This window comes from Cygnus olor, chromosome 28 (assembly GCF_009769625.2).
Source record: "Cygnus olor isolate bCygOlo1 chromosome 28, bCygOlo1.pri.v2, whole genome shotgun sequence".
NCBI lineage: Eukaryota > Metazoa > Chordata > Aves > Anseriformes > Anatidae > Cygnus > Cygnus olor.
Window position 1 is genome coordinate 941,052 of NC_049196.1, and position 11,881 is coordinate 952,932.

Sequence of the window (11,881 nt, forward strand, 5' to 3'; positions counted from 1 at the left end):
CCACCTCAAGGAATAAAACTGCTCTATAAATAACAGCCCCGGCAGCCAGGGCTGAGTAATGGGGTGAGTCAAGCGAGGGGGAATTTGGGGCTGGGAACAACCCCGGCCGTGCCCTGCTCCCACGGCCGGGGATTCGGGCACGGGGATTTGGGCACGGGGCTGGGGGAGCTGCCCCCCCCCCCCCCAATCTGACGGGGGGAGCTCTGCAACCCCAGGGCCCCAAAGCCGCTGCTGTGCCTTCTCTCCATGCCTCAGTTTCCCCATAGGCCGGGGAGCGAGGAGGAGGAGGAGCGGGGCCTCTTCCTCCCCGGTGCACGCAGGCGGCGCGTGGGCTCCTCGTGCGCCGCCTCGGCCGAGCCCGGCCGCTGCTCGCCGCTATTTTTACCCCTTCGCTGCTGCGCCGCGGCTCCGCCGGCTCCTGGCTTTGGGTTTTTCCCTTGGGGGGGACCCAGACGATGGATTTTGGTCCCTTTGGGGGTGGGGGGGGGGGTGGTTTGGGGGGGGGGGGGGGGGGGGTCCCCCTTTCAAGGACACCCCGTAGTTTGGGCTCTTTGGAGCAAGGACGGGGCTGGGGGTTGTGGGGGGCAGCATCTGAAGTCTGAGGTAGGGTGGGGGGGGGGGGGGGGGGGGGGCTGATCCCCCCCCACACACACCCATCCCGCTGCCCCGATGGGGACGGGGCAGATCCCGAATCTCTGCGGCACCCCACAAAGGGCCATCGGCCCCGGGGTGCTCCCAAATCCTCCTGAGAGCTGGGGGGGGGGTGCGGGGCTGCGGGCATGGGGGTGCAGGATTGGGGAAGGGGGGGGGGGGTGCAGGATTGGGGACAGGGGTGTGCGGGGCTGGGAGCAGGGAATTGCAGCACCCGGGGCCTGATCCTGCTCTCACACCACGCTGCCAGCACCGGCGATCGGAAAGAAATTCCCACGTGCTGCCCGCCGCAGACAATAGCGCTCGCCCTTTACCCAAATTGGCTTCGTTCGCGGGGAGCTCCAGCGCCACGGCTAATATTAACCGCCCGCTGCCGCGTTTCCAGCCCGGATTAGGTGGGGGCTGCAAGGGCCCGGGCCAGCAGTGACCTTGGCGAGCTGCGGCTCACCGGGAGCGGAGCTAAAATTAAACGGAAAAGCGGAGAAGTTCAGCGGGTCTTGGCGGTGCCTCCCGAGAAGAAAAAAAAAAAAAAAAAAAAAAAAGAAAAAAAAAACCCACCCGTAAAGGTCGGCGGGCGAATGTCAGCGTTCGGGCGGCCTGCCCGCTGCGAACCGAATCCCCCGGGAGCGTTTCGAGGGCTCGATCCGAGATAAATTCTGCCTCCTGTTTACCCTGCGGCTGCCTTTCCCCCTCCGCGCAGGAGCTGCCAGCAGATTGCTGGCTGTGCCCAGGGTGACCTCAGATTTTTTTTTGGGGGGTGGGGGGGGGCAGAGCCCCAAAATGCTCGCACTGGCATCGCGACCCTTCCCGCTCGCCCGGGGGCTGCGATTATCCTCCCCCCCCCAGCCCCAGGATCAGGCCCCCCCCCCCCACCGTAGCCTTTGACCCACTTTGCTGCAGGAGGTGACAAGGGGAAGGCAGCGACCGCGGGCAGCCAAAATAGTCGGTGGGACCGCGGCGCTGCAAGCGCCTTCCGGCAGCGCCGCGAGCCAAGCCAGCTGCCGAGCAAATAGTTTCCAGCGGAGCACATCGAGGATCAGAAGTGCAAAAAAGCAAGAGCTGGCAGAGCCCCCGCCCCGCCGTAAACAAGTGACCTGGAAACCTGCAGCCCGCATCAAGTGACTCGGTTATTTGTTCTTTTGCAAGGAAAAAAATAATAATAATAATAATGCTAAAAAAAAAAAAATGCGGAGGCGAGGAGCTGAGCCCAGACCCCGAGGTGCTGGGGGGTGAGGGGTGCATGGAGTAGCGAAGGCAGGATGAGGCGCCCCGAAATCAATGGGGAACCTCAAATCCTGGTGCCCAGAGCAGCTCCTCTGCACCCCGCTGTGGGTTTTGGGGCCGTCGCCATCCCCCCGGGGCTGCGGCTTGGCAGTGGCGGGGGCTGAGCCGCCCGGGACCTTTGGCCGAGTTGGAGCCACCGCGCAGCGGGGCCGGAGCCAGCGCGGGCCCCGTGCCAGCAGCCGGGGCGAGCAGCCAGCTGCGGGGCCGCCGGGCGGCACCGGGAGCGGGGTGTGCATGGGGGGGGGCTCTGCTCCGGGCTCCCCCACTTATTTCGTCCCCTTGGGAGCCCTTGGGAACCCCTTGGGACCCCACGGGGCTTGGCCCCCCAGCCCCGGCCCCGCTGCCCCGCAGGGAAGAGGAGCGCCTCGTCCCCTCCGCCGCCCGTTCCTTCTGCTTGTCCCGGGGGACCCAGCGGAGCCCCAAATCCCACAGCGGATCTGCAGCAGCCCCCAGGATGGGGTGGGGGGGACGCAGGGTGGGTGGTGGTGTGCTGGACGGACGGATGGACACGGGGATGAACAGAGGGACGGCGATCCAGCCCTTGGGGTGGCTCCGGGGGCAGAGAGACCCCCCCCCCCAACCCCCCGCCTTGTGCACAGGGACCCCCTTGGCAGCACGCAGAGGGGCTTCAAGCCCTTTTTTTCCAAAGATAGCCCGTTTTTAGCCCAATTTAGCCAAGGCCACGCCGCTCCCCGGGCCGGCCGCAGTGTCCCATCGCAGGGGGCTCGGTGACGAGTCCTTGTAGGGACCAGCGGTGGCTCGTCCCCAGCTCGGCGGCGCATCGCCGTAAACAGCTCGCTGGAAAAATCCCTGCCTGGGCAGGGACAGCTGGGCAGGGAGGGGCGAGCAAATAAATCCCCCCCACCCCGGCAATGGGGCCGGTGTGGGGCTGGGGGAGATGCGGGGTCGGGACGCAGCCCCATCGCCCCCGGGTGCGCAGGGGCATGATCCCACTCCCTGTGGCGCACGGCCCCAGCTGCCGTGCCCACCCGAGCCCCCTAGCCAGGGTGGTTTTTTTTTTTTTTTTTTTTTCCTCCCCTCCCCTCTTTATGGCCCGAATTGGTTTTTATCGGGGCCATAAAGCGGGGCTGGGCTGGGCACGGGCGCAGATGTTGCTGAGGCTGCGGCTTCGGGCTCCGCTGGCACCCAAAGGGGCTGGCAGCGGCCGGGGAGGTGACGGCGAGGTGGCCTCCGTCCCCGCCCTGGCAGCGTGCCCCGCGCCCTTCCTCGAACGGTGCAGCGGGACAGCAACAACAACAACAAAACAATAAAAAACAAACAAAACACACCTGGGGCCTTTGTTTATTGTAGGGTCTCTGCGGCTCGTGTTGCCCCTGAGCGGGGCAGATCCACCCCGGGGGCTGGGGCGGGTCCCAAAGTGGGGGTGTGGGGTCTGGGGGTGTCTCCCCAGCTGGGTGCGCAGCGCTGCCGCGCGGTCCCGGGCTGTGGGGTTATTTTGGGGGGGCTCTCTGCTCGCAGGGGCTGCCCGCCGCCCCCCAGGACCCCCAGCTGGCTGCAGCCCCCGCCCCATAAAGCTCTTCCTGCCCGTACTTGGGCCGGAGCCGGGCTCCCCCTTCACCTGCTTGGAGGGCAGCCCGGCCCCGCGGCCGTGCCAGCCGGGCACGGGGACGGCATCTCGGTGTGTGTGTGTCCCCCCCCCCCAAATCCCCTCCCACGCAGGGCATCAACCCACGAAGGGAAACTGAGGCACGGGGGCGAAGCGATGGAGGGGCTGGGAGCAGGCGTGGGGGGCAGCGGGCTGCCCGCTGAGGGCACCCTGAGCCTTGCACCCATGGGTGTGGGGAGAGGCTGTGCCGTGGGGGGCCTGAGCACCCCAAAACAGCCCCGCAGCGAGGAGGGGGGGGGGTGGGGGGGGAAACGGGGACGGAGCTGCGGTCGTGGGACGGTGCCGTGACGTGCCGGGGACACGGGGTGACAGCGCCGGGCGTCAGAGCCCTGCAGCACTTCTTGTACCCTGACGTCCCCCGGGCCCAGCTGGACCCCGCGAGATAAGCGCCGCGGGGCTGGGGCTGGGCGAGGGGAGATAAACCCCGAGCGGTGCCGGGGGGCTGCCCGAGCCCAAACGCCTGGGCAGGCCCCGAGCTGGGGCTGGTTTTGCTCCAGAAATGGCAAATCCGGACCCCGTTTGTCTGGGGCGGGGGGGGAGTAAGGGGGGGAGGGGGGTGTTTTTTGTGTGATCTTGCTTTGTTCTTGGGTAATAAAAAAAAACAATAATAATTCGGAGAAATGGGAAACGGCTCCGGACTGGGTTGGTGAACCGAAGGGTGCTGAGCCCCGCGCTGCACCACCGGCCGGCGGCAGGGGCTCGGGGTCGGGGATGGGGACAGGGCTCGGGGACAGGGACGGGGACAGGACTTGGGGACGGGGCTCGGGGACGGGGTCCGTCCTACGGGGCCGTGCTGGCCTGGCACAGCCGGAGCCGCCGGCATCCCGCCGATAAGGCTCCTACGTGCCGAGCTGGTGCCGCGCCGTGCCGGCGGCGGTGAGATAAGGGCCAGCTACGGGGTGGGGGGGAGGACAGGGGACGTGGGGGCTGCAGCGGGCAGGGTGGGGAAACTGAGGCACGGCGGCCGTGGTGTGGAGTGCAGGGTTCAAGGCACGTCCTCACGCTGTGGGGTGGTCGCGGTGCCCCCGGGGGTCCTGCAGCCACCCCCACCCCCCCCCGGAGGCGTTGGGGTGCTCGGCGAGGGAGGGGCGTCCGCCAAGTAGGGGACGGGTGAGGGAGCGCAGCGGCTCGGCCAAGGTCGGGCCGCACGCGGGCTGTTTTCCTCTCGAGGGATCTGGGCCCCGTTCCTGGACAAGCCAGCGGCTGCAGGTAGCGTCACGTCGCCGTCAGATTTTCCGTCAACTTTCACCCACATCCCCCAAAAAAGGGCCGGAGGAAGGGGCCGCGGGGCGCGCGAGCGCCCGTTGCCACAACAGGCCGGCGGCGATGGAGAGCGGTGGGGATGCCGAGCCCGTGAGCGCGCAGGAATTTCCCACCCCATGCGGACCAGGCACCGGGGAGCTGCCGCTCGGTGCCTCAGTTTCCCCTTCCCCGCCATGCGCGGAGCGGTCCCGAGGGCGGCTTCTCCTCCTAAAACCTCATCCTCGCCCGCCACCACCTCGATGGGCGTTTTTGTGGGGTCCCCAGTCCCGCACGGATGCGACCCGCGGGGGCGTTCGCAGCGCACCCGCTCCCACTCGGGTTGGGTTGCTCCCGCCGCAGGTACGGGGCCCGTTGTCAGGTGTCGAAATTGGGGTAAAATGAAGCGAATCTGAACTGAGCAGCGGGTTCCTCCCCCCTAGAGCAGGGCACTGAGAGAGGGCAGCTTTTGGCTGACCCGGCCCCAAAAACCACCTGGAGCAGGGCTGCGTGCGCTCTCAGGCAGTGGTTGCGTTCCACAGGGTGCACCCATGGGCGCCCAACGCAGGCGCTGCGATAGCACCGAGCTCGTTGTGCCTTGCAGAGGTGCGTGGGGCAGGGATGGGGGCATGGGGACGACCCCTCAAGCCCCGCAGGTGGCTTCAGGACCTCTGCCCCGCTCCCCCAACTCCCCCTCCACCGCCCTCCCGTGCCCGAAGTCAGAGACCCCACAAGGATGTCACTTTGAGAGATCTTTATTAAAAACTTCGCCCCACAGGGGTTTATAGAGCCTCAACAGTACAAAATATAGACTTCTTCAACTCTTATCCCCCTCCCCCCCAAAAAAAAAACGAATACAAAAACAACTGTACAAAGGAGTCGTCATCCGCTCCACGCCCCAGCAGCCCTCAAGAGCTCGGCCCTACTGGGGCCATCCCCACCACAGCTGGACAGCGGGGGCGACGCGGCAGCAAGAAATCCACCGGCCAGATTTGGTTTCGCCTTTTCCGCGCAGCAGCCCAGCCTCACCCGAGTCGGGGGCAGTTTGGCACCAGGAGATGAAGTTTTGGTCAAAATGTCAGGGACTCGGGCGGTGACAGCCCGGGACGGTGCTGGGGGAGGCCGCCGCCGCCGTGACGGTTGCGGGCGTGAAGCGAGTAGAACAGAGCATAGTGATTTCTCCCGCCCCGCGTCGGTTGCACGGGGTTAGTAGTTCAGAAAGGAGACACTGAGATCAACGCTACGGGCACCGCCGCTCAACGCCAACCGGCTCAGTCGCGGGGCCGAGCTTCCCCATCGGATTCTAGAAAGCAAACTAGACCAGACCAGCATGCAGAGCAGCCCTCGGGACACTGCGTTAGCTCCCCGTAGTAACGGGGTCGTTGCTTTCTGCAGCCTTGCACCTCGCCCCACACCCCGTCCCGCGCAGGGAGCTCGGACATCAGAGGCGTTAATTAATTAGCCTAAGCGAGAGCAACAGCCCTCCGGGCAGAGGGCCGGGTTTGGCTACAATCGTCTGTCGCATGGGTCGCATCCATCCCAGGACGGCGTCACCGAGTCCAAGGCGTCGCGATGGCGGTTTCCCCACAGACCAACGTCGCTGCAAGTCCTTTCGGGCTGGCATCTGCCTCTCCTCCCCGAAGGGTTTGGGACCGAGGTGTCTGAGGCACTTACACCTTCCGTGCTCCACACACCCATCTTCTGCCCGTTTCCACGTGAGCACCTTGGTATTTGGTTTTGGTTTTTCGGAAGACTTTGGCTGTGAACGAGGTCCCAAACAACCCCTGAGCCACAGGAGGGTTTCTCGTACGCGTCAAGGCAGCCAGCACACGAGGGAACACACAGACTCAGACACTTCACCCCTTCCACGCTCGCCCGAGAGCCTCCCTGGGAGCTGTCGTGACGGGCGCCCTTCGTGCGGCCACTCCTGCAGCAGGGCTCCCAGGAAGACGCCAGTCTGGGCTGCTGCCAGGTCCCACGGCAGGTTCAGAGTCCAAAAAAAAAAACTGGGAGAGTGACTTCCGCTCGGCACTCACTGCACGTTGTTGTTAGCGATGCAGGGATCCACCTGGGGAAGAAGCCAAGAGGCCGGTGAGATGCTTCCAGATGCATTCCCCACGGGATGTGGCCAGAGCTACCATCCAGAACCACACCTGCGCCCCCCCCCCCCAAATCCCCCTGCTCCCCATATCCCAAATCCCCCTGCTCCCCAAAGCCCAGCAGCCAGCCCTCGGGGCCCGCTGCTCACCTCGGTGTAAGTGGGCGGCGGCATGAACTTGAACTCGGGGGCATACATGAAGATGGGGCTGTCGAAGCTGTCGGGATCATCGAGGAGAGGGGTGGTCGGGCTCTCCAGGCGGTGGTCTTCAGGCACAATGTCCAGGTAGCAGGGGGGTGCTGCAAGACAGGGAGGGAAAGGGTGAGCATTGCCCCACAGCGCCCCAAAAACCGTGTCGGTGGCAGGTGTGGGGCACCCCCCAGGAGCCCCCGCTGTCGCCGTGCCCCGCTCACCTTCTGGAGCATCCGGCAGGTTGAGGTCCACCCAGCTCATTTCGGAGCTGGTCTGGCTGGCCATGCTGGAGCTGCGGCTCCCGATGCCCGACCGGCTGCCGATGACGAGGGGCAGCTCCAAAATGATCTTCTTGGAGCCCGGGACACTGACGTAGATCAGCAGGGTGGAGGATCGGAGTTAAGCGACGTCGGGAGCCAGCAGCACCCCAAGTTTACTCCCCCGCCGAGCAAGGACGCGGGGTCAGCAGCCCGAGCCCCTCACCTGCAGGAAATACTCCACGCGCAGGATGTTGCAGCCCAGGATGGATGGCTTCAGCTTCTTGACGCGGATCGTTTTGCCCCGCCAGGACTCTGACATGCCCGAGATGATGTGGTTGCCCCGGACGCAGGAGAGTTTCTGAGTGAACACCTTGGTTTGCCCGTTGGCCAGGTAGGTGTGCTTGGCAATGATGGCTGCTTTGGGCACCACGATGCGGGAGCAAGTGTTCTCGAAGTCGGCGTTGATGCAGATCTCGTCACCTGGGGAGGAAAGGACAGCTTGCATTTAGGAAGGTCCAACCTTTTCTCTTGGGGTCTGCCCGTTTGAGCCGCCATGCACTGGTTCAACACCCCCTGATGCTCCCCCAAAACTCCTCCCACTGCCCCTTGCCTCCCCACTTCGCTCCTCGAGCAAGGCAGGCTCCTACCTTCACAGAAGCCCTTCCTGTCGATCTGCGCGCTGACCGACACACGGCCATCAGGAATGAACATGCAGGACACCTTCTTCTCCTTCTTGGCAGCCACTGGGGACTGTGGAGAAAGTAGAGGGTTACTTGGATGAAACCTGCCTGCTGCCCCCAGGCCATTCCCCCAAGCTTCAACTTCCCCCCCTTTGGGATCTCAACTTCAAGTTCCTGGGAGGCTCGAGTGTCTTGCAGGGAAATGAAGGCCCAACTGCCTCACTTCACCTGCCTTGGTGTAGGTTTCTAGAAGTGACTAAGACTTCTTAGGAACTAAGCCCTTAATCCACACTCAGCAAAACCCATTAAGGGCGTCTTAATTACAGAGGTCGGAGTGACCCCACCTAAGCGCCTCTCTCAACACCCTCTGGCACCCAAACCTCCTGGAGGGTGGCAAGGCACAGCAGCACTTACCAGCAGCTCTGGAGTGTTCACATCAACGGGGTCCATAACCTCGAAGCGCTTCTTTATCTCCTGTGTGGGAAACGACGGGCGCTCGAGGAAGGCCTTCACCCAGTAATCCACGCAGCCATACTTTCCCTTGAAGGTTGTACCAAGAGGCCTGAGAAGACAAACACCTGTTGTTAGGCACATCTGAGGCAGCAACAGAGTTTTCCATAAGACTGCGATTTATTTTTTCTCAGAGACCGTATTTGTATGATACTTACCCCTGCGGAAGCTCGAATCCGAATTTGTACTCGTATTTGTTCCCAGGTCTCAGGATTACAGAACCATCCCCATCTGGGAAAAGAAGAGGGGAGCGTTAAGATGAAGCTCCAGGGCACTGTTCTTAAGCATTATCCCCTTTGTGCTTACCCAGGCAGCGATCAAGTCAGACGCTGCATGAGCTAGAGCAGCATTAGCTGTTTGCTAAGAGCCTCCCCCACCTGTCCCCAAACAACCACAGAACTTCATGTCCTCATGAAGCGAGCAGCACTTTCACTTCCTCTTTCAACATCCGCAGCTGAGGCCACAAACACAATCTGCCTCAGTTCAGCCTGTGTTACCCCTCCCCACTGCCTCCCCCTTGGACTTCGCAGGAATATCCAACACCAACTTCCTTCCTTGCTGTTTATCTCTGAGATTTCACATCACCCCAGCTATCTCCCGGGACACTGCCAACTCCCTCTCTGCCTACCCTGAAGCCAGCCCAACAAGGAGGCTGAAGGCAGGCAGGGAAGTTCTCCGTGCCCTGGAAACTCCTCGCCTCTGGCACCATCTGTGCGGGCCCCTCCCTGCCTACCTGTTGCAGGCACCAGGCTCAGCTCCTGCTGCCGTGCAACATCCAGCCGAAACCAATCTCATTCTGCCTGTTCCCAGCCACATCAACACCCAGGTCCTTGGTAGCAGCACGGCTGCTTTTGTTCTGGGCTCCTCACAGGGCACAGAAACCCTCACCTTTCCCTTTGCCCAGCTGTGAGGTCTCTATCCATTTCCTCATTTCTCCCAAGTTCCAGCCACCACCCAGTTCCACTTTCAGCGCTGAGCCCTCCCACCCCAAAACTCCCCCAAAACTCCCAACCAAGACACTCCACACCCAAGGGGGCACAACCAGGACACCCAAGGAGAGACCCACCTCCACACCCCCTCTCCCAGCCCCAAACCCTCACCTGTGGGCTGTTCCTCCAGGGTCAGGACATCCTCGAAGCGCAGGTACTCCATCTCCTGCTTGCACTGCTGGGGGCCCTTGGCCCAGTTGACTTTGGCCACCCCGCAGGCCAGCACCTTGACGGCGCTGACGCGAGTCACCTCGGCCACCTCCACCAGCACGCGGCCGGCCACCTTCTCCCCACTACAATAAACCTTCTCGGGCTCGCTGAAGGCCACGAGGAAGGTCTTGACTTTCTTGAACATCACCATGGCTGAGGTGAGTGCGTGAGGATTCTCCTGAGGAAGCAGCGAGCGGCAACGCAGGGCAGAGATAGCTTTTTCTCCCTCGCAAGGAGGAAAAAAGGCTATAAACCACCCCAAAAATAGGCTGGTTTCAGTCAAAAAAGAAAAAAAAAGAAGGAGGTTTAACCCCTTTCTGCCCGCCGCAGAGCCGCTGCGTAGCTCCTCCGCCTCCTACTGCCCTCAGCGCTCTGGCCGCGGCTCCGCCGCCCGCCCCCTTTTATAGCCTCCGCCCGCCCGCCTTCCCCCCTCCCGCGCCTGTTGATGCCAGGCGCTCCACGCCGAGGGCGCGTGGCCAGGCCGTGCTGCTCGCGTGATCAGCGCGCCCATTGGCGGCCGCCGCCTTGTTTACAAGCCGGCCGGCCAATCAGCGCGCCGCCTGCGGAGCGTGGACAGCGTGTGAAGGAGAGGCGAGCGTGTGCTCGGCTGGGGAAGGCGGGGGCGGGGGCGGGGAGGGAGGCGGAGTGACAGCGCGGCGGACCAATGGGAAGTGAGGACGGGCGGCGGTGGAGGCCAATGGGGAGCGGGGAACGGGGAACGGGATGTTCTGTTCCCTGCTGTGAGGGCCGGGGGCGAGCCCCCCGCCTGGGGCCGGGCACTGACGTGCGGGGGGGGGGGCGGGCTTGGTGCGACCCCCGCCCGCTGGTGGCTTCCACAGCCCCCCCCCAAGTCCCCCCTCAGTCACCTCCTGCGTTCCCTCAGCCCCCCAGTGATGCCCCCCCCCCCGCACCTAAAAACGTCTACTTTGTGGTAAAAAGGACGGAATTGGGGTCTGGGGGGCATCTCTCAGCCTCCCTCCATCCTTTCTGGGGACCGTGAGGGGGCTCCCCTCATCCACCGCCATCTGCAGCCTCCAACGGGGTCCTGTGCCCCTCCAACAGGGTCCCGTGCCCCTCAGTAGGGTCCTGTGCCCCCTCCAAAGGGTCCTGTGGCCCCTCCTAAGGGTCCTGTGCCCCTCAATAAGGTCCTGTGCCCCCCCAGTAGGGTCCTGTGCCCCCTCCCTGCCTGCCAGATTTGGGCACCCCCCCCCAAACATCCCTTTTGTGCGCCGTCACCCTGCTAAAAGCAAGGCGTGACGCCCCCCTCGCCCCCCACACTTCGGGACCTTTCCAGCCGTCACCCCGGGGTGACAGCACCGGTGGCACGCGGCTGAGATCACCGGGCCTCGGCGTCACCGAGGCTCGTCACAGAACCACGGGGGGGGGGGGCCAAAAAAACCACGGGGGGGGCTCTTTTCTTATCAACAAGGCCCCCACCACGGGCTGCCCCCCCACCTCCTACCCCTGTGCCCCCACAGCTCCTCGGCCCCATTCCCCCATGGGGATTTGGGGCGCTGCCGTGGCTCCCACTCGTGACCCACTTGCGTTTTCCTTCCTCGATTATTTTTTCCAAGCACCCGTTCCCCCCCCCCCCCGACTTTTTTTTTTTGCGGCGGGGGGCTTTTTTCACCACTCATTTTAAGCCCTATTATACTCCTGTGGCTCAGGAAGGGCAGCGCAGGGAGTGGAGGAAACGGCAGAACAATATTTTCGGAGTCGCCCAGGCCTCCCCACCCGCAACGAGGAAAGGGATTGTTTTTTTTTGTTTGTTTTTTTTTTTTCTCAGGAGTTGTCTCTTTTGTCCTTCGCCCGCTCACGTGGGTCTTGTTTGTCCATGGCTTTCTGGCACACACCCCCTGCTTTTCGCCCTCCCGTCTTCTGCTTCCCTCAGCATTAATTCACACCTGCGAGCATAAACTGATAGACCGGCCGGATAAACTGTGGGGCATAAACTGATCGCCTGCCAAGCTGCGGGACTGATTTCCCTGCTGCGAGAAGATTATTTCACAATTAGGGGCGTAATGAAGGAACTTCACCTTTTCCTGCTGCCTCTGGGGCTGGCGAGCTCTCCCCATTGTCTCCCGCAGCACGCTGGGGATAAAGGTGCTGGGTTAATGAGAATTGCGGATTTGCTCTGATTT

At 63.4% G+C, this 11,881-nt stretch overlaps 1 protein-coding gene across 1 annotated transcript; it reads right to left on the reverse strand.

Annotated features, from left to right (window-relative positions):
* Nucleotides 1-5,543: 5,543 nt before the first annotated feature.
* Nucleotides 5,544-10,120, reverse strand: LOC121060784 (thioredoxin interacting protein). Its single transcript, XM_040538888.1, has 8 exons — nt 9,642-10,120; nt 8,700-8,772; nt 8,446-8,593; nt 7,999-8,101; nt 7,575-7,831; nt 7,313-7,469; nt 7,050-7,198; nt 5,544-6,869 (listed from the first exon to the last, which is right to left on the reverse strand). Exons 1-8 carry the CDS (start codon nt 9,889-9,891, stop codon nt 6,834-6,836), a joined length of 1,173 nt encoding a protein of 390 aa, XP_040394822.1. The 5' UTR covers nt 9,892-10,120; the 3' UTR covers nt 5,544-6,833.
* Between the last annotated feature and the right edge of the window lie 1,761 nt (nt 10,121-11,881).

What these genes read in the sequence shown, in the direction of transcription:
- LOC121060784 (XM_040538888.1), bottom strand. Translation starts at nt 9,891, where the DNA reads ATGGTGATGTTCAAGAAAGTCAAGACCTTCCTCGTGGCCTTCAGCGAG. An exon ending in CAGGAAGGGCTTCTGTGAAG is followed by an intron (nt 7,832 to 7,998) that starts GTAGGAGCCTGC and finishes TTTCCTCCCCAG; the next exon opens with GTGACGAGATCTGCATCAAC. An exon ending in CGCCGCCCACTTACACCGAG is followed by an intron (nt 6,870 to 7,049) that starts GTGAGCAGCGGG and finishes CTTCTTCCCCAG; the next exon opens with GTGGATCCCTGCATCGCTAA.